Source organism: Nuphar pumila, chromosome 15 (assembly GCF_984573655.1).
Source record: "Nuphar pumila chromosome 15, dmNupPumi1.hap1.1, whole genome shotgun sequence".
NCBI lineage: Eukaryota > Viridiplantae > Streptophyta > Magnoliopsida > Nymphaeales > Nymphaeaceae > Nuphar > Nuphar pumila.
In genome coordinates, this window is record NC_143263.1 from 83,485,236 (window position 1) to 83,510,366 (window position 25,131).

General features: G+C 36.2%; 1 protein-coding gene across 1 annotated transcript in view; it reads left to right on the forward strand.

Annotated features, from left to right (window-relative positions):
* The window catches only part of LOC149815811 (methyltransferase), a 107,266-nt gene extending 90,704 nt beyond the window's left edge, over positions 1-16,562 (forward strand). Inside the window, exons 7-9 of the mRNA XM_089989904.1 lie at positions 8,635-8,750; positions 8,842-8,898; positions 16,055-16,562. Of these exons, the coding sequence (XP_089846030.1) occupies positions 8,635-8,750; positions 8,842-8,898; positions 16,055-16,150 (269 nt within the window). The 3' untranslated portion in view covers positions 16,151-16,562. The remainder of the gene's footprint in view (positions 1-8,634; positions 8,751-8,841; positions 8,899-16,054) is intronic.
* Positions 16,563-25,131: the final 8,569 nt, after the last annotated feature.

Consider the following 25,131-nt stretch of genomic DNA (forward strand, 5'->3'; position numbering starts at 1 on the left):
AGATGGGAGGTGGAGGCGAGTGAGAGGGAAGAAGAGGGAAAATACTTCTTCGAGGTGGGGCTATGTCCAAAGCCAAAGGCTAATTCTCGTTCATGAGGAGGAAGAACTTATTACATCATATATTGTGTGTCAATCCCATAGCAAACAAACTACTTGGACCCATGACCCACAATTGGACCAAACCCTCATCTCACTATATAATTTGACTCGATGGATCCATGTGCTCTGGCCCGTATCATCTCCCCCTCCTTCAAAATAACCTTGCTGTCAAGGTGACCATGCGCTTTAGCCCACATCAGCACGCACACACTGACAGTTTTAATGTGCCCAATGTACATTCACTCTACCAAATTATCAGATAGATAAAAAAGCCTTATAGATGTGATCTATATGATATATTTAAAAATAGATATAATCATTGTGATGTCTAAAAACAATTTTCAAGGGTGTAAAAAATTAATAGCCCACAATATATCAAAAATTAAAAATTAAAAATTAAAAATCATAAATTTATTGCTGAAAAGCAATTTACACGGTGTGCTTCCTGACAAACAAACTATGCTTAACATATCCATAGGGTTAGATTGGGTGAGAGAGATGTTCTTGACCATATGCACAATGAGTGCTCACATTACCGGGTGCACACACACACACACACGTGTGTATAATATATATGGGTGTGTGTGTGCTAAAAAATGTCAAGACATCACCCTTTGATGAATAAAGACATGAAATATTGTATCTAGGTTTTGCATGGTGATAGTCGGGTCTTATGGAGGAGTAAAGAACAAAATTTTGTGCACAGATCTAGTGCTGTGGCTGAGCAAAACTATGGTTCATGGTATCTGTGAGGGCCTTGGTTGAAGCCTATACAAAGTAAATTCAAGTTAAATATAGAAGCGTGAAAAAGACCATAGCAGTGAGGCAAAAGAAAAGCAAGTAGTGTTAGAAAGTGAGTTGGAATACATTGGGTTCAATAATGAACCCATACATATGCACGTGAAGTGCAAATATACCCATTAAAGGGAAACAACACAAGCACATAATGTGCTAACCCATAAAAAGGAAAAAATATGACATAAAGTCATAAGTTGCATATCATTGAAGAAACAATGGACAAGGGGTAAAAACCCCATTACAATGGAGCATAAGCTCCCTCAAGAAGTAAGTAAATACAAAGGGGAGAGCCCCTATTTATAAGCAAGAAAAGGAGCCACAAAGGGGGCTCCCAAGAGAGTCGTTGGGAGCCCCCAACGGTCACATATGTGACCGTTGGAGGCTCCCCAACGACTCTTTGGGGAGCCTCCCTATGTGGCACAAAAGCCGAAAATTAAAAAGGGAAAAAAGAAGAAAAATAAAAAATAAAAATGAAAAATTACAAGCAATATTCCAAAGTGGAATATGCGCAAAACAGGAATTTACAGAAATACCCTTTTGGGTGAATAAAGAATATATATTTATATTCATATAGATATAGATATACATATACATATACATATATATATGTATATGTATCTATATATATATGAATATAAATATATACGAGATTACAAATGACGATAATACACATATTTTAGCATCCCCCCTCAAACTTTGCGGGGAAAAACCCCGAAAGTTTGGAAAATCAAAGGGAAGTCTTGAGACGAAGTCCAATTCTTCAAAAGTCTTTAAAAAAAACTCCATCTTCATGACAGTTTGAGCTAGGTCTTCAAGTCCAATTCCCCATCAATCGAATCCATGATGCATCTAATGTTCCACATCTTTAGCGATCCTGTAGAGAATCAACAAAGAAACAAGTAAAACATATCTTTGCACTTTTACTCAAATGGACCATTTCTAACAAGCATAATTATGGATGACCTATGTTAGAAATTATGCAAATTATGCAGAAATGACACTTAAAGTTTCAAAATCATACATCATGTTAAAACAAACTGAGCGGAAGCAAATTATGCAAAAATAAATTGTAAGAATGCATAATGCATTCATAAGGTCCAACATTGGACAAATATAACCCCATAATGGGGAATAACAAAATGATCCACAAAGGGATACCACAAGAAGCCTACGAAGAGACATAAAATACCTATGCTTTATTGAATGAGAGCCCAAAAAAGGCCATAAAGAGCATAGCATAATTGTGCATATGTATGTACTTATCATTAAATGAATTAATACTCAAAGAACTCATTAATGATCATGCTTCAAACATGTAATGAAGTCCCAAACAAGAGAAACGAAGTCTCCAAGCATACTTTAGGTAAAATAAACCCAAGAGTTCACAAGGTCTTAAAATCATTTATGAAAGTCATACTTAATTGACAAAATCCACATTTTGCATATAAGAGAAGGGTGTAAAAACCCATAAGCACTTAATATATAGATTAAATGCTAAGAAATCAACTTGATATCCATATCAAAAAATATGAGTTACTTGAAAAACATAAGTCATGAATGAAATTTTGCAAATTTCAACAATAGTTTATCCATTACAAACAACTTCCTCATTAGTCCTCCAAAACCCATAAATCAAGTGTATAAGCTACTAGATCAAGAATATAAAGCCATTAAAGGCCAAAGACACACACAAAGGTGTGTAAAAAAAACCTCATGTCTACATATAATAATACTTGAAATAAGTGCATCTACGACAAGAACAAGAGAATACATGCCAACATGGACTAAAAAGTATCTCTTGTCTACGTAAAAAATACACTTAAAACCAAGTATGTTTAGCTACTAGAACAAGAGTAATAAGCCAACCATGGGCTAAAACACAATGCATATCTTGTCTACATAAGATGGCACTTGAAATGAGTGAAATAAGCCAACCATGGGCATACATCTAAGCGACTAGAACAAGGACACAAACGCCAACATAGGCTAAAAATTACACACCATGGTGTGAATCAACGTGCCTTGTCTACATATAAAAACACTCAAGTCAAGTGTGTTCAGCTACTAGACCAAGAGAGCAATAGCCAACAAAGGGCTAAAAACACACAAAGGTGTAATAGAATTCTTGTCTACATATGATGACACTTAGATAATGGGCATAAAAGGAAAAGACTTTTGAGGCAATAAACTTGTAATGAAAATAAACCTCGAATGAAACAATATTCCTTTTTTAAAAAAAGAATACTCATAATAACATTTTGGAATAGATGCAAGTAAAACGTATCTTCAACAAGATACTACAACCGATAAAATAATATTCTTTAGAACAAATGTGTGAACATACACACCAAGAACACTTGTGAAAAAACACAAGAACACATGTGCATAACGAGCACAACATACGGAATCACAAATGTGCAAATGCACTCATAAGATTCATAAACAAATAAAAGGTTGAGCTACAATCCCAAAACATCTTGATTTTAAAAGGTTGGGCTATAATCCCAAAACATCTTGATTTTAAATGTACCTTAAAACATTTAAGGTTTCAAATACCATATGTCCATCACATTTACATAGAAGCATCCATAATATCAATGGCACAAGAGAAAAAATGAGTGTCACACTCATAATTAGAGATCAAATAACAAATCATTTTAGAGTCCCAAGGTGCCCATAACTCACCTTAACAACCATCTATAATATGGAAGGTGGACAATCTAAAAATGATACAACACGAGGTGCCCATAACTCACCTCGACAAACATCTCTAATATAACAATACTAAGGCCAAATAAATGATGCATTAAATAACATGTGATGGACAAACATAAATGTCACAAAAGGGCAATAAACACATAAGGAATCATTTTCCAAATAAAAGTTTTTACAAAGAGGACCGATTAACCAATTGAATCAAAGGTCCAATATAATCCATCAAAACAATTTTGCATAAACACGAATTATGCTTAATCTTCAAAAGAAGTCTTGTACACCAAAAAAAAAGGCTTACTATGCAACATAACATGAAATATTAAGCAACATCATGTGTATGAACCGATTTAGAACAAACAAGCCTTAACTATGAAAGACATAAGGTGCAATTAAACGGTGAAGTTGGTGAAGTTCAAAAATAACAAACTTAGGCCAATATAGGCATTCATAAAGATGGTGAATTTCGAAAAACTTATGAAATCTACTATTGCAACTTAAAAATGATAAACAATCATGAAATCTTCATAAAAGAGTATATACTCACAAGAAGATTATAAGGACCGAAAGGCTCCTTAAGGAGAGTTTGAACAAAAAACATATACAACTCCCAAAGAAGGAGAAAACTCCATTAAAGTGGAAGAAATCCCAACAAAATAGATTCATTAACAAAACCTTATGATAAATAAGATTGTACTATGGCTTAAATAAAAAGTAAACATTTATTGAGGAAAAATTTAACATTCTTAAGTTTTATCAAAAAACATGACTTAATAGATTATTACCTACTCCTAATGAAATAAGTACACAATAAACATTAGTGAAGACCATAACTTTTGTAATGAAATATGCGGAAAAGCAAAAGAGTGCATTAAGCACTTACAACATTCACTAATGAACAAACAAAAGGACAAACACCAAAACCCACAAGAGACAATCACAACATAGAAATATAAATGTCTCTTATTGAAAAGAGAGAGAACTCTCTAAATGTTGAAAACATCCTTAAGAGTGTAAAGATGGAAAGAAAATCACCATATTCCATAAGACCATTTTAAAACTTAATTCAATCGGTATTAAAAAAAAAACTTTCTTAATTAAATGTTGCTCATATAAAACGGACACATAATATGAAATTTTTCATATATGCCAAACATTTTTCACAAGCATTTTAATCTTAACATACCTTTCTTTAAAGACTAAACATTCATATAAAGGTATTTTCATAAACAAGGTTAGGTTTAAAATGTAAATTCAAAGTTCCAACGGTCATAAATTTTTACCGACCCATTAAAGCAAGTTTTGAGCAATCATATATCTAATTTTTCGCCAAACAAGTTATCATTTTTTTTTCAAAGAAAAACATACGAAAATGATTCAATGGAGTAGCAAGAAACTCAAAAAAGACATAATGACAAAAAAGCACACATAAAGAAAAGAACATATTACATTCTTCATACAATACTCAAAGAAATAGAATGCATACCGAATAACTATAAGAAAGACAATAGAGAGAAATGAATACTTCACCATTTTTCTTTAACAAATTCTTGAATACCACGCTTCCCGATGCACCAAAGAGCAACTCGATCTCAACCTTGCTCTGATACCATGTTAGAAAGTGAGTTGGAATACATTGGGTTCAATAATGAACCCATACATATGCACGTGAAGTGCAAATATACCCATTAAAGGGAAACAACACAAGCACATAATGTGCTAACCCATAAAACCCATAAAAAGGGAAAAATATGACATAAAGTCATAAGTTGCATATCATTGAAGAAACAATGGACAAGGGGTAAAAACCCCATTACAATGGAGCATAAGCTCCCTCAAGAAGTAAGTAAATACAAAGGGGAGAGCCCCTATTTATAAGCAAGAAAAGGAGCCACAAAGGGGGCTCCCAAGAGAGTCGTTGGGAGCCCCCAACGGTCACATATGTGACCGTTGGAGGCTCCCCAACGACTGTTTGGGGAGCCTCCCTATGTGGCACAAAAGCCGAAAATTAAAAAGGGAAAAAAGAAGAAAAATAAAAAATAAAAAATAAAAATGAAAAATTACAAGCAATATTCCAAAGTGGAATATGCGCAAAACAGGAATTTACAGAAATACCCTTTTGGGTGAATAAAGAATATATATTTATATTCATATAGATATAGATATACATATACATATACATATACATATATATATATATATGTATATGTATCTATATATATATATATGAATATAAATATATACGAGATTACAAATGACGATAATACACATATTTTAGCAAGTAGATGGCAAACAAACAGGCAACTTCAAATCAAGTTAGGCCTTTCGTCCACTCAACAACATTCCCGTCTAAGCCCTGCTATAGAAAGAAGGAAACCCACTTTTTGATCTTCAACCCCTGTCAGATACCACCACTTGATGAAAAACGAAAAGGGACTTTCTTTCTGCTTTGTTTGTTTGAGAGTAGAGAAGACTAAAAGGGTCTTCGAATTGTGGTCAACCCCGGCGATGCTTTCTTAACCCCCCGACAAAAATCAAAGGGTAGTGCTTATAGCCTTATAAGTATGTACTGTGATAATAGAGCAGCCATTCAGATTGCTTTAGACTTTGTATACTCTTTTAAGGACAAAGCATATTGACACTGGCTGTGATTTCATTTGAGAAAAGATAGGAGCTAAACTATTTTATAGTTCATACATTACATTGAGATCCCAAACTTACCTTACAGATATTCTCATTAGACCAATAGGAAGATCCAGACTTGGATAGATTATTGGTAACATGGTAATGTTGGATATCTTCTCTATTGGAAGCTAGTGTTAGTAAGGGTGGAAAAATCTGACCCGACCTGCCAACCCACTTCTTAGCCGGGTTAGGGTTTGGCTTAAACGGGTTCGTGTCGTAAACGGGTCGACCCGCCTAACCCGTTTATTAAACGGGTCGTGTTCGTGTTAGGGGTATGCCAACCCGCCAACCCGTTTAATAAACGGGTTTGGCGGGCGGGTCAAGCCGTTTACACGAACCCGTCAACCCGCAACCCGTTTTTGTGTTTCTAATTGTGTTATTCGGGACAATCTATTAATAATATATGAGACTTGATCTAGAATTTTCAAAAAAATTCAGCACCGAAACTGAAATTATTTCTTTTAAATAAATGCTTACAAGTAAAAATGAAAAGGAAACCCTAATCGAGTTCCCCTTTTCGTTTCTCTGAGAAAATGAGAGAGGGAGAAGAGCGGTCGAAGCTGCGGGTGATCTCCGGTGAACAAGATGGACCGAACCCTCTCCAGCTCAGAGGAGCGACGATGGCGAGGATGTCCTTCTCAGTCGTTGCCTCTCACGGCTCCTTCTCGACAAAGCAATGACAGAGACAGTGAAGGTTTCCCACCTCCTGCAGTGGCTTACTTCCGGCAACGCGGGTAGCTCTGCAGTTAGACAGGTTATTCGGGTCGGTTATTGTGTCTATGTTATTGGGTTGACCCGTTTAATATACGGGTCGCTGTGTCGTGTAATCTTGTCGTGTCGACCCGACCCGTTTATTAAACGGGTTAACCGTGTCGTGTCGGGTTACCTGTTTAATAAATGGACTGTGTTCGTGTTTGCCACATCCGACCCGTTTAATAAACGGGTCGTGTTCGTGTTGAGGTATTCTGACCCCCCAACCCGCCAACCCGCCGACCCGATTGCCACCCCTAAGTGTTAGTATAGAAAGGCATTTTGATCATTTTGTCACGTATGTATATTTTTTGTAGGTCATTGTGATACCCTAAGAAAATCCATGTGTACCAACAGGGGCTCCATCTGTTTGATAGGAGCAGTTTGTTCAAGTCACCATGTGATGAGACGTTGCAAGTCTTAACCCCACTGGTAGGGCTTGTCTACTGGAAAGGAGGGGGGCCTTAATCCTCCATCTTGATCATAAAAATAAAATAAAATCCATGTGTAATAAATATTCTAGTGAATTGAGGAATCAAGTACTCTCTAAAGTTCTAAACCCTTGTCACGTATGTATATCTTCTTTTTGTTCTATCTCCTTTGTCTTCCCCTTCATTTTTATTCTTTTCCATTTACATCTATCATCCAAATAATCATTCAAAATGTAGATACATATCGTTTTGACAGCTAGCGGTGCTCAATTTTTTTCATCTGCTTCTTTATTCTTGGTGATGTTAAATTTCTATTGTTAGTAACAAGTGTCAAAATATTGCTTATTCTGGTGCTAAGGCCAAAGTTTCAATCCATGGATTCACCTCTACTGATACACCCTTCAGTGGCCAAACTCACGTTAGTGTATTCTGAGGTATATATTTTCCGCATTAGTTAACACGTCTGGCCCTTCATGAACATATTAAACACATTGAGGTTCATTGCTATTTTAAAAGGAATCTGTATGATCTTGAAACCTTTTACTGATTCATCTTTTTATCATATAAGACTTCTCTATGAAACTGCAGACCGTTTATGTTTTCTTTCTTGATAAACTATTGTTATTAATGTAGAATGTCTTATTCTGGGAGTATACCACGAGCTATTTCTTTTAGAGTATGTTTGATCTTTGAGGGTGTTTTTGCATTTTGGCCTACACATTATGGCTTTAGAGAACTTTTTCCTAGCCATTTCAAAATTCATGGGAACTAAACGGAAACTTCCTCAAAACCAGACCATAATAGTGTGTGTTTATGGTGACACATGCAGGCTTTTTTATCTGTCTGTTATCTGACTTCTATTAGATGCTTGCCTGATGGCTGTTCAATAGTGAGGCTGGTTTAACTATTCATGATCTTAATTACATGTTGTCTCCATCATTAGTTCATTATGTAATTTAGTCTTGAGTCTTGACTGACTGCCATATTGTCAAAATTCATGGAAACAAAATGGTACATAAATCTACTGTCTCTGCAACCATGTGGAGGTACAGTATGAATTCAACCATTATGATGGATCACTGTCACATAAATCTACTCCCTGCTACCATGTGGAGGTAAATTTTGAATTCAAACATTAATAATGGATTACTTTTGGCAGGTAAAGATGGATGTTTTGATTACATCAGTGTCACACCTCCTTATACTGCTGTATCATATGACATATTGATGGCCCAGCTCTCTGTTTCACCCTTAGTTGGCAAAGATGCATTTCTTGTAAGTCCTATTTCGCTTCTATGAAAAGTCCATATCTAGATAGTCTATCTGCATTGAAATGTCTGGTTGATTTTGCGTTCTTGTTGTAAAGCTCGTAGAGTATCCACTAAGGACAGAAATGCAGGATTCATGTGGCGCTCTTGTAAAGGTAATGACATATGTGCCTTCTTTTCTGCAACTTTGTTTGTCTAAGCATTTTTACGTTCAGTTTTGCTTTTTTAAAGAGTTTAATTTATGCATTGGTTGCTTTTGAACTTGTCTGTGTATACATTGAGAGGACAACAAAGTTTTGACCTTGTTGTACTTGGTGGAGACTGAATTAGTTTTTAGCTGGTAAGAAATGTGCAAAGAAGAAGGTGCTCTATTATACAAATAGGCAATTGAAAAAAGTGCTTTAACCACAAGGTTTTAGCAGATTTATTTAAAGGAGCAAAGATTTACACTTTTGGTAACTTCGAAAGGTTGTTTTTTATTTTGGGTACCTTAATTTGTTAAAGGTGAGAAGACCTAGGGCCTATGTAGCATGAGTACTTCAAAAAGGGTGTTGTACCCGTGTAGACACTGGCACTGGTACTTCATTACAGGTCAAACCAGTTTTGGATCTGAGCTAATCCAGATCTGATCCACTACCTGTTTTCATCCAATTTAAGGTGCACAAGGGGTCAACTCTGTCCATCCCTCTACAGGTCAGACTAGTTTTGGATCTGACCCAATCCAGACCTAATCCTCTACCTGTTTTCATCCATTTTAAGGTGCAAAAAGCCTCATCTATATCCATTCCCACACACACACACACATATATATATATATATATATATATATATATATATATATATATATATATATATATATATATGTGTGTGTGTGTGTGTGTGTGTGTGTGTGTGTGTGTGTGTGTTTTCTGTCCATGTAAACTGAAATACCCATCCCATCAGGGGTATTTCAGTAATTTCACAATATAATAGGGATCAGCCTATAGGGCTGCCCCTTTCTTTCTTTTTCTTTTTTTTTTCTTGTTTATGGCTGTTGGGACAGGCCAACTAGTTGTTGGTCTGCTCCCAAGGGTCATAAATATGACTGTTGGGGGCTAGTTCAACAGCTAGTTGGGATGCCTCCACTCTCCCTCTTAATTGGTTATAAATAAGGGTTTTCCCCTTGTATTCCCTAATGCTTTTTTAATCATTTTATGTGAAAAAATACAATTTATATTTTTACATTGTTGGTCTCTTGTGAGTTGTTATTGTGTATCTCTTTTGTGATATTGTAATTGGTCCATTAAAGGCCCTCTTGTGTTTAGGCACTTGTGTCGCCTTTTGTTATCATTGTGTTTGTGTACATCTTGTTTCATTACATGGTATCTAAGCCTAGGACTCTTGTGTTTGAAAAACATCTTGATCGTGATCTTCGTGTGGTGCTGATCATCTTCTAGTCTTCATCCTCAAAGTGATTGCCATCATGGGCGAAAGAGAATCCTCTTCCGTCATCTCCTACAAGCTCAACGAAAGCAACTACTTAATGTGGGCTACCACCGTGGAAAACTACATTAAGGGGAAAAAGCTATGGAATCTCGTTAGTGAAACCACTAATGAACCCAAACTAAAGCTAACAAGAAGAGGAGACCAAATCGAAGCTCTTACCGAAGAAGAAAAGGAGAAAACTATACAAGAATATCAAGAAAAAATTGACGATTGAGAGGCTAACAATGCTCAAATACTCTCATGGTTTATGAATACTATAGACTTTAAGGTCACTACCAATATTATCAAATTCAAAAAAGCATGTGATGCATGGGTATTCTTAAAGAGCATGTTCATTCAAAAGGACATGACTCGATTATATTACCTTCAAGATAAAGTGCATACTACCAAGCAAGGAAATAAAAGTGTTAGACTTTTATTGTCTATTATCCAGAGTTACCGGAAGCGCCTAGGCGTATGGGGAAGCACGCTTCTCCGATACGCGCTTCGGAAGTGCGAAACGTCGCGCTTTCGAAATGAGTGGAGAAGCATCCCCCTTTTTTGAGAAGCGCTCTTCCCTTTTATGGGAAGCATGTTTTCCTTTTATAGGAAACACGCTTCTCATTTATGGGAAGCACGCTTCCCCCATTTTTTTCATTTTTTTCGCTTCCGGTTCGCTTCCTAGGTTGCTTCCGAGACGGTTCGTAATTTTCTTCTAAGTGGTCCCATGCTTCCTAAATTTTTGAAAGTGCCTCGCTTCCCGCTCTCGCTTCCCGTATCGCTTCCCGCTCCCGCTTCCTCGACTGGTAACTTTGCTATTATCTCCTATTTGTGATGAATTGTCTATGCTAGAACCTAAGTGGGAATGTTCAAAAATAGAAATGGGGCAAAAACAAGTGGAGAGAATCTTTTCTCCTTCCTATATGGCCTTAGACCAAAAATTGAGCAAGTACGGTCATCTCTACTTCATAGAACTTCTGCTCATTCTATAAGTGATGCTCTTGCCCAAGTGTGTCAAGAGGAAACTAGACTTGGAATGCACAAGTTTAGTAATGAAGTTCTTGCTGTATCAAGACTCAAAAACTATGTAAAAACCTATAAACCTTCTCACTTTGAGAAAAAGTACAATAGAGGAGGATACAATGGGGGAGGATACAATGGATGAAGAAAGGTTGTCATTTTTGTAATGCATCGGGGCACATAAGACTGGATTGTCCCAAACTCAAAAGAAGGTGGACGTGGTGAGTGGAGAACCTCAAAAATGTGAAGAAACAAGAAAAGGAGGCAACCTCAATGATTTCACGATTGCACAAATTGCGGAGGCCATTTCACAAATCCTAAAAACCACTCGTACATCTGGTGCCGTTGTATCTTCCTCTTCTCCTCCGGGTAAATCCTCCTGGATTTTGGATTCGGGAGCCTCTTTTTATATGACACATAATGAATCCTTACTATCCGATTGCACTAATTCATATTTTTCATGTGTAACATCTATCGATGAAACTTCTTTGAAAGTAGAAAGTATAGGAAACTTAAACAAAATTTCAAGTGATTAAAAAAAAATGTTCCAAATGTTAGAGTTTTCCAAAACTTGATTTAAACCTTTTTTAGATTTCTCAATTTTTCGATTATGAGTGCAGTCTTTTTCTCATTTAAAGGTTGTTGGGTGTAGGATCTTCAATCAGGGAAGCTGATTGGGCAAGGCAATAGAAGAGAAGACCTATATTATATGGATTTTTTATGTCTTTGTAAAGATTTTTTTTGTAATCATGCTAAAAAAGTTGATTTAGACCCTTTAGCATAAATGTCTAGGACACCCAAGTATATCCAAACCATGGTTGCCAGTGGAGGAAGCGAGAGCGGGAAGTGAGGCACTTTCAAAATTTTAGAAAGCAGGAAGCGTGGGATGACTTTGAAGCGAATCAGGAATAGTCTCGAAACCAAACCGGAAGCGACCTAGGAAGTGAGGGGGAACCAAAAAAAGAGAAAAATACAATAAAAATAAAAATACAAAAAAATGAAAAAAGGGGAGAAGCGAAGGGGAAGCGTGCTTCCCAAAAAAATTTGGCGCTTCCCAACATGTTTTGGAAGCGCGACGTTTCGTGCTTCCGAAACGCGCTTCGGGGAAGCGCGCTTCCCCACTTAGCTAGGCATTTCCGGTAACTCTGATCCAAACTTCTCTTTCTGTTTTTGAAAAAATCTTGTAAGGAAAAAGAATGTATGTAATGATTGTATACTTGAAAAAATAAAAATGTTACCTTTTGGGCTTAAAACTTTTTTATTTAATAAATTTTTTGAATTGGTGCATTTGGATGTATGGGTCCCGCTCCCATTATTTTCAAAGGTGAATTCTCATATTATGTTACTTTTATAGATGATTTTAGTAGACATACATGAATTTGCTTTTTTAGATTCAAATATGAAGTTTTTTCATGTTTTAAAAATTTTCATAATCTTGTAATAAATCAATTTAAAACAAATATTAAGATATTTCGCACCGATTCAAGGGGAGAATTTCTTTCAAATGAATTTCAATTTTATCTAAAAACCAATGGTATTTTACATAAAAAATCTTATCCTAGGACTCTTCAAAAAAATGGTATTGCTAAGAGAAAACATCGTCATATTGTTGAGACTACTAAGACCTTATTTCAAAGAGTTCCAAAAAGGTTTTGGTCCAAAGCACTCTCACCATAGTTTATTTAATAAATAGAATGCCTTCTCAAATCTTAGAAAACAAGTCTCCAATTGAAAAAAAAATTAAAATTATTGTCGATTTCAAAAGATTAAGAGGTTTTGGATGTAAATGTTTTGTATTTCTTGAAAAATATGATAAACTCTCCCCTAAAGGTACTGAATGTGTTTTCTTTGGATATGTTGATAACCAAAAAGGCTATTGATGTTATGATTTAATAAATGACAAACTTTATGTATTCATGAATGTCACTTTTCTTGAAAAGGAAAGAGGATTTTATCTTGAAAAACCTAAGAGTCCGAGTATGCCTTCTTGTTTAACTTATTGCCTAAGTCAAATGTTGAGATTAATGATTATGAAAAAGATGATAATGAAGTTAGTAATAATACTGAACTAAATGATGAATCTAGTGTTGGCGAAGAACCTACCCATGATCTTATGCATTATTGTAAATGAGGTAATGGGGAGCATCCGTGTGCACTTGAGAGATATAGTCAACCACTTGCAATAGAGGAACCTAGTCTTAGAATATCTGAATGAATTTCTAGAACCCCAAGTAGGATTGTTTTATATAAATAATTTTTCCTAAATTTAGGGCATGTCTTCTAGCTATTCATTCATATTGTGAGTCGTCCAATTATAAAGAAACAAAAGACATCAAATAATGGGTAGAGGTTTTGAACTTAGAATTAGATGCCTTACATAAAGCTAAGACTTGGGAAATCTAACATCTTCTCAAGAGAAAGAAGACAATAGGATGCAGGTGAGTTTTTAAGATTAAAACAAAGAATGATGGATCTTTAGAAATATACAAAGTTAGGTTGGTTGCAAAAGGATATTCACAGGAATATGATATAGACTATGAGAAGATCTTTGCTCCAACAACTTCTATGACCATCGTAAGGACTTTAGTTGTCCTAGCATCCATTAGAAATTGACATATATTTCAATTAGATGTTAAGAATGCTTTTCTGAATGAAAATTTGAATAAAGAAGTCTATATGGATCCTCCCCTTGGTCTAAATATTAAAATAAGGAAGGCTCTTCACCTTCGTAAGGCTTTATATGGGCTTAAACAAGATCCTAAAACATCTAAAACATGATATGATCAGTTCAGTAGGATTATGTTAAATTTTGGATTCAAATCATGTTATATTGACACTGCTCTTTTTATAAGATCTACAAGTTCTGTGATTGTTATTTTGCTCTTATATCATCAATGAAAGTGATAAGAAGGGAGTTGAAGAAATTAAAATTATGCTTAAAAAATCTTTTGATATAATTGACCTTGGTTTTTTGAGATATTTCTTAAGTATTGAAGTAGCTTATTCGCCAAGAGAATATATTTTGTCCCAAATCAAGTTTGGAGCTGATATTGTTGCACGCTCAGAGATCACAAATGAGAAATCTGCTACTACTCTTGAAGTGATTAATGCCAAAATGAGAGTTGAAGATAGTCTTATTGGATGATCCAACTCTTTATTGGGAGCTTATTGAATCATTGATGTACTTGTCAATTACTAGACCGGATATTGCACATGCAATGCATACTACAAGTCAATTTCAGTATGCAACCACTTCGGTTCATATTAGTGTTGTGTTGAGAATTGTTCGATACATTAAAAACACTATATCTAAAGGGCTTTCTTGTCCTCTTCCTCATTTTTAAATCTTATTGCATATACTGATTTTGACCGAGAAGGAGATCCCAACAACCAACACTCAACCATGGTTTTCGTATATTTTTAAGTGATTTTCTTATATCTTAGATGTGCAAAAAGCAGCAGAAGGTGTCTTTGTCCTCTACGAAAGTTGGGTACAGGACGATGACTACAACAACAACCAAGGTCGTGTGGTTGCAATCCTTACTTACAGATATAAGAGTTGCTGTTTCAGAACCCTAAAAGTTGTGTTGTGATAACAAGAGTGCCATATATGTAGTTAGTAATCATACATTCCATGAATGAACAAAGTACATTGAAATGGATTGCCACTACTTTTAAGAAAAACACTTGAAGGGGATGATTGATTTACCATATGTCCCTTTTAAATTTCAGATTGCGGACTTTTTTTTACCAAAGTTCTTTCTCTACCTCGTTTTCTTTTTTTTCTTGAAACCCGACCCGTTTACACCCCTACTTGTTACCAATGCATTTCTCACATAATAGATTTATTTTTTAAGTGTGTTCTCTTGGCCCTTACTGGCCCTTGTGATTGAACCCATTTTTGGGTTGTGTTTAGCCTCTTGTATGAGGTGCGTGAGCTCTTTTTCATTTCATTAGAGGGAATTCATGTATCACATTCCCTTCATGTTCATTCTACGCCATGTTGGTATATGGACTTTATACTGAAAATGTGGTAGTAAAAAGCTTCATGCTGAAATCTGTGTCAAAGAAATCATCAACGCTAGCTTATTCAGTAGACATTGTGGATGGTTTTGAATGGGATAGCTGGTTGGTTAGGTTTCACTGTCATAAGTGAGGTTCTGGGGGCTTAAATCTCCAGAGGGCTATCCAACAGCTTGACTATCCAAAAAAAAATGATGGATCAGGCCACTTATCAAAGACCTTGTACGTCCAAATATTTGGACCTACTGAGTTTTCTTGGCATGTGCCCTCCCCCACCCTCCTCTCTCTCTCTCTCTCTCTCTCTCTCTATATATATATATATATATATATATATATATATATATATATATATATATATATGGAAAACTATTTGCTACTAAGGAAGGTAAGGAACTAATGAGCTAGAAATCATCAGTGCAAGTTGTATCAACTCAATCTAACCACAAAGATATGTTCAGCATAGCTTGTTTGCTAAGGATCAAGCCTTGGATCGTGCTTTTCTGATGTAAAAATGTGATCTTTTGAGTTTTGAAATTTTGGCACATTGTGGGCCGTTGATTTTTGGATCCCTTTAAAAACCTAATTACTTGTCACAATCACATGATTCAAAACAAGGTTCCCACTAAACAAACCATGTAGATCACATCCGTAACATTTGATCTACAAAAATTAGAATTTTTTGAAGAAAAGAATGATTTCTACTCATTAGTAGTCAAAATGTACCCTATATATTATTTGTTTTGTTCTGTTCTTGGAAACTGTCTGTTCTCTTTTGGTTCATCTAGTCACATCCTTGTTTTCCAGATTTCTGATAGACGGTTTGGTAGGACACATTTGGCAATTTACGGGCCCATGTGGTCACAGAAGAAACGTACATCCAAAATGTTGCCAACATCCTAGCTGTCAAAGGCACCGACTGCGATGTAGGGCTTCTCGGGTGCACCTTGTAAAGGTCAAAATCATCTGCAATTAGAAGATGTCTATCCCCAGATGTAAATTGGGTTGAACTGTCTGCAAGTAGGCCCTTTTCTCAGGTGACAGCTGATCCAGTTTTTCAAGATTAGCTCACCATGGCTGCTGTAATTCAACACAGTATGTAAACCTAGTCTTTTAGCTATTAGTTGAAACTTTTCTTCAATTATGTATCCATTCTTTTAGTTCACATGGCTCTATTAGCTGAATTTCTGACACAAGTTTGGTATTCAGGCAAGCACAGGTCAGCACCCTTGGTGCATGTTGAGGTTGTTTTTCTTTAATGGTTTGATTATGCAGCATGTGAATGCATGCACCTGTGACTGCAAATCACAGAAAATACTTTCTTTGTTAGGATTAAATTGAATTTGCAGGTATAGGGTACATTTTCAATTGAGGACATGGGGCAATGCAGAATAGATTTCTTATGGGGTGGTGGGGCAGTTAGTTGAAAAAGCATCGACCGATATAACAACTCTGTGTGGAACTAGAACAAATGCTAAAATTAGTCAAATGTATAGAACTGTTGCTGCATGGCAGAGTCACGGATGGTGTGCATTATGTGGCCCCCTGTCACTGTTGCCTTGATGTGGTAAAAGTTGGTTCATGTTTGCCATTTTGCTTTTTCCGATTGTTCTGCTCCTTCCCCCATTGGACAAATACAAATTCAAGTTGGCCTTGTATGTTGGCTACATTGGGCCTATTATATCTCTTTCTCTATGCTTCACTCAGAGGCCTATGCATGTGCGTGCCTGTGTCCCATTTTTATATGTATAGAGAGCTTATAAAAAAACATGGTAAAAAAAGATTTTTATAAGAAATCTTATATTTGACTTTCTGCAAAAGAGAACTCAAGGGGTAGGGCCACCCAAACAAACGACCCAACCATTTGCACATGCATCTGTGCACACACACAAAAAAAAAGACGTGCATATGCCGGATAATAAAGATGTTTACCTCTTAAGGGGGACATACATTTATCTAAAAGCCGAAATATTTGACATCTTGATTGCTATAGTTCTTAATTGCACGATCTTTTTCCTCTTGGAAGTTGGATTTTTCTATAAGAAACATTACGTTTCATTAATGGCATGTTTGGAAGTGGGAAAGATGTAAGAAAAGTGATACAAAGTGGAAAATTTGTACGGTTTTTTGCACCCTTTCAAACGAGAGAATTTCTCTCGTTTTTAAAGAAAGATGTAAGAAAAGCGATACAAAGTGAAAAATTTGTACGGTTTTTCGCACCCTTTCAAACGAGAGAATTTCTCTCGTTTTTAAAGCTTCAGTTTTTTATAGAAAATATTCTTGGGGGGGGGGGGGGGGGTGTGGAGGGATGTTTTCAAAAAATTTTTGTGAGCCCTCTTTTTATCTCACCACCCACATCCATATCTTCACCACACATATACACACATCAAATGATTAAAAATAATTTTTAAAGATGGCAATTATTGTAAAATACTTTACGCGGACCAACAAATAGGCATCACAAAAGCCGTATTATCTGAACAAGAGAAACCACAGTACCACCCAGAAATCATTGCCATAGAAACAAAAGGACCCATAAGAGTGATTCATTTTTATTGATGGGGCTTTGATATAAAAAATAGGAGGATGGGTGTGTTAAGTAGGGGTGTCAATGGGGGACCCAATCCGAACCAAACCCTATAGGGTCTGGGTATGATGATAAATAATAAGACCTGATTAAGATCCGGGTCTGTACTCGAAGGTCCCATTAATACATGAATTCGGGTATAGATTGTAAAAATTTATACCAGACCTGGACTCGACCCGAGTTTCGATTAAGGCCCACAAATTTTCAATGTAAACATGATAAAAAAAAATTACAGGGCATGGCTCGGGTTTGGTTCATGTAGTTCTTATCAGGTCCGGGTATGTTTTTTCTCTCTCTCTCTCTCTCTCTCTATCTATCTATCTATCTATCTATATATATATATATATATATATATATATATATACAGAGAGAGAGAGAGAGAGAGAGACCTCCAGGATGAGACCCGAGTATTTCCGCTTAGCAACGCAGAATCTGGACATCCAGAGATTGGCAGCATCCATCGGTGCAGTTGGATCACCGCTTTGGAAAAGCTCCACCAGCACCACCCTCATGTTCTCTTTTATTTTTTTAATATTTTCCATTTTATTTTTCTCAAGCTACTCAAACAAGTGAAGAGTCTTCATTTTAAAAAAATTATCATATCAAAACTTCTCAAAGGCAAAATTTTCTTTTTTTATGAGAGTTTTTCCTGCTTCCAAACGTGCCCTAAGTGATTTATGTTAAATAAGACTGAAATTAAATGACACAAGTTCGTTATATCATTAAAACAAAAATGTTACTTCGTAAGGCTAGCTTTTCATTTATTCTTTCTTCCATCATTGTCATTTTGTTTTTGCCATTCCTTTCTTTCATAAAGCATAGAAAGCTTCTTGTAATTCTTATCATACTTGCATTGGTACTTGATATAGCCTATCATCTTTCACATCAGGCATACCAATACCAAATATTGGTACTAAACTCGTCTCAGAAACCATAAACAGAAGTATCAGGTATTTAAGAAGCTTGTCCCAATCACTTGAGAAATGAATACCATCTTATGTAGAAACACATTGTAAATGAGTATCGAGCTCATTTCTTTTGACATTTTTATGTACAAACAACAATTTCACTTTGTACAAACATTTTTTTTTTATGGTCCAAGAGAAAAAAAAAAACCATCACCCACTGCACATTGGCTTTCCTCCGGTTGGTAAAACCCCTTGAGGTTTCTCCTGCCCACCAGGGAGTACACCCAGCTTCGACCTCGCGGCAAGAGGTGCCACCCATGGGTTTCGTACTTGTGATGTCCCATCAACTTGATGACATTCATGGGTCGCCCCTGTCAGATGAATGGAGCCCTTGTGGGTGTACACACATTATTTTTATTAAGACTTTTAGGTATTATAATTGATAAAAAAATTATTATGCGATAAATGATAAATTGTATGTACATGATTAAGTATTTTAATTTGTAGGCATCTTTATGAATATATATACTTTGTATCAACTTTTTAGAAACTTGTCAAAATTCTTTTAGAAACCGTCTCAATGTTTATTAGAAACCCTTATCAGGATTTTTGAGAGTTGTATCGATATGCATTTCTGGCAACTATGATCCTTATCAAAGCCAGTCTGGCTAAAGCACCATAAGCATTTTTTTTATAGTCCATGAACAGACATATGTAAGCAACCTTTAAGCAAGAAAAGTAATAGGAGCTTGAATATTAGGTACTTGAACATGTGGGCCGTCCATCGCATGCTTGATGAACGACAGCGTAAAAAAATTGTCAAAAATCAGTTTTTCCTCCTGAACGAGCAATAGCAGAGACAAAAAACGCTGCTATTGAGCTTTAGCGGTGATTTTTGTCACCGCTATTAACCTTTAGTGGCGACTTTAGTTGCCGCTATTGCTCGTTTGCGAAAAAACTCATTTTTGACACTTGTTGTTCATCAAGCCCGCCATGAACGGCCAGCATGTTCAAGTGTCAAGTACCTAATGTTCAAGCACCTACTCACTACTCCCCTTAAGCACTATGGATTGTTTAGATCATATGATGAGGTTTTAGACATCATTGGCAGTCACAGTCAAGTGATAAGCCCTTGAAATAGGGCGCAAACATGGTATCAACCCATGAACATCCCTGCAGTTGGTGAGATGGTCACCATGGGATTGAAGATTTTGCAATGTAGAATTGTATTCCAGTAATTCTCGGAGTTTGTAATGTTGGATGTTTGAACCGTGGATTCTTGTTCTAGTGCACTGCTTATCTCATCTTTCCTCTTGAAACAACTTTTTCAAATAAATTATGAGTTTTTGTAGATGCAATTTTGTGACAAAAAAACTACTTTGCTATCCTACCAAATGATTTCTCCTCTTTTACCTTATGTTTGGTTGGGCCTCATGAGATTTGAATTCTCATTTGAATTAGATTTGGTCCAATTCTCATTTGATTGTTAACCAAACAAAAAAAAAGGTGGATGGTGTCAGATTTGAAATCTCACAGGTTAATGTGTGATTTTCAACAATGCTCCTCCTCCCTCCTGTGAAATAGAGACGTTGGGGTTGTGCCCCAAAACAGGGGCCCCTTTCTCTTCTTTTTTATTTTTTATTGCCTGTGAGATAGAGCATGCCCTCCGGCGAGCCCCACTCTCACGACCTCAGCTTTTGGGCTGGAATGAGGCAAGGTAAAGCTTGCCGGAAACCGGCGAAGCTACTCTCTCTCTCTCTCTCTCTCTCTCTCTCTCTCTCAGTTTTTAGGATGAAATGAGGCGAGGTGAAGCTCACTGAAAACCAATGCAAATAGGATTTCTTTTCACACGTGGAACAAACATGAAAAATGGAATCACATGAGAATTAGAATCATGTGATTTTGAGTCTCATGAGATTTCAATTCTCATGTGATTCCTTTTCATTTTTTGAAAGGAGCAGCGAAACATACCCAAATCGACTCAAATGAATCATGGCAGTTCCATAGTAACAAAGTACTTAAAACCCAAAATCTCGGCAGTCAAAATCTCATGAGAAAGCGAAGATTTTTATATTTCTTGCGTCTTTAACAAAAACGAATTAAAATATTTTAAAATGACTTTTTTATGAATAAATAAAAAGGTATAACAAAAAAATCACAAGTTTTTCATAAAAATTAGCTGTTAAAACCACAATATTTACATTTTATCATGATATTTTGAAAATCTCTGAGAAACTGCCGTTTAAAACGGTTACTCAATTTCCTGCACTTTTCTTCTTTTTTTGGCAACATCTTAAAAAAATCAGCTATATTTGTCACTAAGGGCATTTCATGTCTACCGTCATCCATGCCCATCACTTTCCAAGTAGAAATTCTGCTGCAAGTTTGGAAGGAAAATTCCAATTCCCAAAGAGCACAAAATACCTTTTGTTTCCCACCTACTCCTCAACTTTATTGTTGAAAGAAACGTTAAATGGTGGGGCCCCTCGGATGATGAACTGATATTGGAGTTCTCCCTCTCCAGCAAGTGTTATCAGTTTCAAACTCCCACCCGGTAGAGCGCCGTGGTATTGGTCCCTCTCTGTTGTAGGAATAGGGTGCTCTCCCTTCCTCTCTCTCATGGTTGGGATTTGTTTAATCCTAGATTTTTTTTTTTTTTGGGGGGGGGGGGGGGGGGTGCATTTTAAACCCTATTTTTACAATCGATTGAGTTAATGCGCGCTAAATCCGGTTTATTCAGAGTTAGGGTTTGTTCATTCCATTTTTTTTGGGTTTTTGCATTTGAAACCCTATTTATGCAAACTATACAGTGAATGCATGCTAAATCCGGTTTATTCAGAGTTAGGGTTTGTTCATTCCATTTTTTTTTGGGTTTTTGCATTTGAAACCCTATTTTTGCAAACTATACAGTGAATGCATACTAAATCCGGCTTATTCAGGGTTAGGGTTTGTTCATTCCATTTTTTGGGGTTTTTTGAATTTGAAACCCTATTTTTGCAGACTATACAGTGAATGCATGCTAAATCTTGTTTATTCAAGGTTAGGGTTTGTTCAGTCCATTTTTTTTTTTTGGGGTTTTTTGCATTTTAAATCCTATTTTTGCAAGATATAGAGTGAATGGATGCTAAATCTGGTTTATGTATGAGCAGGGTTTGTTCAATCCTAGTATAGTTGTTAGGACAAACTCCTCTGCTGCTCAAGCTTTAAGTGAGTGTTCCTTTTTTGCAGTGAGTATGGTTTGTTTCTGTTGGTGGATATGTGATGCAATGGAATGGTGTAGACTCGGTACACACCGATCTACGATCCAAGATCCAAACGGATCCAAACGCATGCAGAAGCTTAAATGATAGAGAATCTGGACTGAACTCTGAGAAACGGGTTTTCGGGACCCGAGCACTAGATTTTGAAAGAAATGATCCAAATAAAAGTTGTGCGTGACTCGCACAGCTTTTCAACGAATTTGAAAACACCAGATTCGGAGCAGGAATGTCCGCTTCACGAGCTCAGAACTGGGACTGCTAAACAAGTCCAACACAGACTATCGGATTCCACGAACAGACTATTCGAAGGGGTTTTCAACCCCTCAAACGATGGACTTTGCTGAAACTCACAATTGACGAAACAAAGCTCAAATCCATACCTTTTCAGAACACTAAAGATTGTAATTTTTTGATATTCCTACAACCCGCTATGAATTTTCGAAGTTATAAAATGATAATAGTTAACGACCATGAAATAAAAAACTCTAAGCAAAATGACAATAGCAAAAATTGATATTTTCAGAGTACAAAAACAATGATTCAACGAAATCTCCAAACATGAAAGATGTAGATTTAGATCTTAGCTTTTTACAGAATAAAAAAAATCTAAATTTCATGCAAGCAATCTTCCAATAACAAAAATATACTGAACTTTAGAGGTCCAAACGGGAGAATCTCAAAGATGTCTCAACTACAAAGTTGGATACAATTGTCTTAGCTTTCTAGAAAGCTAAAGAATGCTAAAATTTGATCAGTATTGAGTCCAATACAAGTATTTTATCAGAGACTCCTCTGTTATCTCGTAACAGCGTTTTGGGTCTTTTGATAGGATCCGAGTTTCAATCACACAGAACAATATTCCAAGAAAACTAAAAATCAATGGAGACAAATCATAACATAAAACACATCTAAGCATGCATTCACACTTCTTTAAAGATCTATTACAACTTAGCAATGATAAATCATGAACAATCACAAACAAATGCAAATAAAAGTAGCAAAAGAAAAGAACGAAGAACCGATGTTGATATCCGGGCTGAAATCGTTACTGGCTGTCGTTGGGAAGCAACCGACACCATTAGAATACCACAAATCAGTAGGGATAGAATATCAGCCACCACAAACACGTTCAGAACAGCCACCACAAGTGGAACCACTCACAAGTTCAACTTCTAAACTCGCAAGGAACGCACGTTTCTTTCTTTCTCACAAAGGTACCACACTCAAAAGCTTCACACCAAAAACTAGCTAGCCATCACCAAATTCACGATTTTTCAAAATAAAGAAGAAGCCTCCAATCCCTTGGTCGACCTCCCCTAATTAAGGGCTTGGAGCTTGGAAAAATAGCTACAATAAAGAGGCAACGGGGCTTCCCAAGCCTTGCACCAAAAACGAGTTTGAATAGGCTATAATTAGCCAATGGATATTAAATGGTCCAACAACCATATCGTGACTTTGAACTGGTCAACAAGATTTGAATGAGGTCCAAGATGGACAACACCAAAGTGGCGCTACCTAGGATCCCCCTTCTGAAGACGGATCATGAACCATATCCAAACAGGCTGCGAACTGGATCCTGCACCAACACAAAAGAGAAGCGAATTTGCAAAAAAATAAAAACTACCCTTTGACCCCATACACCCTCTAGTACCACAAAAAGATCCTATAGGGTACAAGAACTATCCGGATGCATAGAATCCAGCTCCTAAAAAAAAAAAAAAAAATTACATGACACGACAATTATTGAAACAAATCCAAAATATGATTTTACAATGAAATTGAGACAATAAAAGGAGCACAACGAGCATCAGTTAACTGAAAGATCCACAAGGACCAGGGATGTCCTGCAAGCGAGTGGATCGCCTTGGGTAGCGATGTTCGGAACAAGTCTGGAGATTTGGATTGTGATCCAAATCCGCTTCTATCTCTGGATGCTCTGCATCAATGTCTTCATTTTTGAAATGGACAGAAATGAAAATCAAACGACTGGTTCATGCAACAATTTTGATTTAATTTTTCTTTTCTGGGATACTCTTTGAATGTTAATTCTATTTTCAACTCAAGCATTACCGATGATGTCATTGGAATAATATGCAATGTGTTTCAGAAAACTCTATCCAGACTTCTACTAGCACTTTGTTCTAACATCACTTCCAGTAAAGATCTTTTAAACTTAATTCTCCTTTGTAATTTCATTTTTAATCAAATTAGTATTTCTTCCATTGTTGCTTCTGTTATTACTTACTAGTAAACTTTGAAATCTTTTACCAAGAGTCTTGTGTGAACCTAGTCGAGAGAACGAGTGTGAAGTTGCATTGTCTATTGATTGTAAGTTGATTAGTTGGGTCCACTGAGGACTTCGGTGCTACTGGAGTTATGCAGATACAAGTTTGTTCAGCTCTAGATTGAGGCTTGGTCCAAAGTCGGTTGAGTTGTCTGAACCTCTGTTTGGCTCTTAGTCCTTGAACTATTGCTCTGTTTATTATTTCTTTATGTATTTTATTGTCTTACAAATCTTGTAATATTGCCTTCTATTTTCAGGTGGAATTCAATTTGCTACTACTCAATTGCCACTTCTGCAGCTTATTGATTATGGGATGGAAATACTAGATCCTTGCTCTCATGATAATGCCATTGATGGAAAAGGATTGCTAACAGACAAAAATGGTTGTGAACATGGCTATCGGTAGAGACCACCTGTTGTCAAATTGCAGTCTATGTGCCAAAAGCTAATTATTAAACACTCTCGGTTAAAGAAACTTAGCTTATGGGGTTGCTCTGGTTTAGATGTATGTCATGAATAAGTCAAAATTATCAGTATCCTACATTTTCTTTACCTTTCTCCTTCAGGGATTCTAAAATGTTTGGCTCTAATGCAGGTATTGTATTTAAACTGTCTTGAGCTTCATGATCTAAACATCAATTCATGCACAAACTTGCAACCAGGTATCTTATTTGATTGCTCTTGTTGAACTGATAGTTTAAGTTAGACACGAGCAAATGAAAGTGTTTTAGGAGTACATATGAAGAGATATATATTGATTGATCTTGTTTCACATATGTTACTTCAGAGGGGCTTCTTCTCCAGTGCCCCAACTTGAAAACTGTTCATGCTTCTGTGTGTCAGAA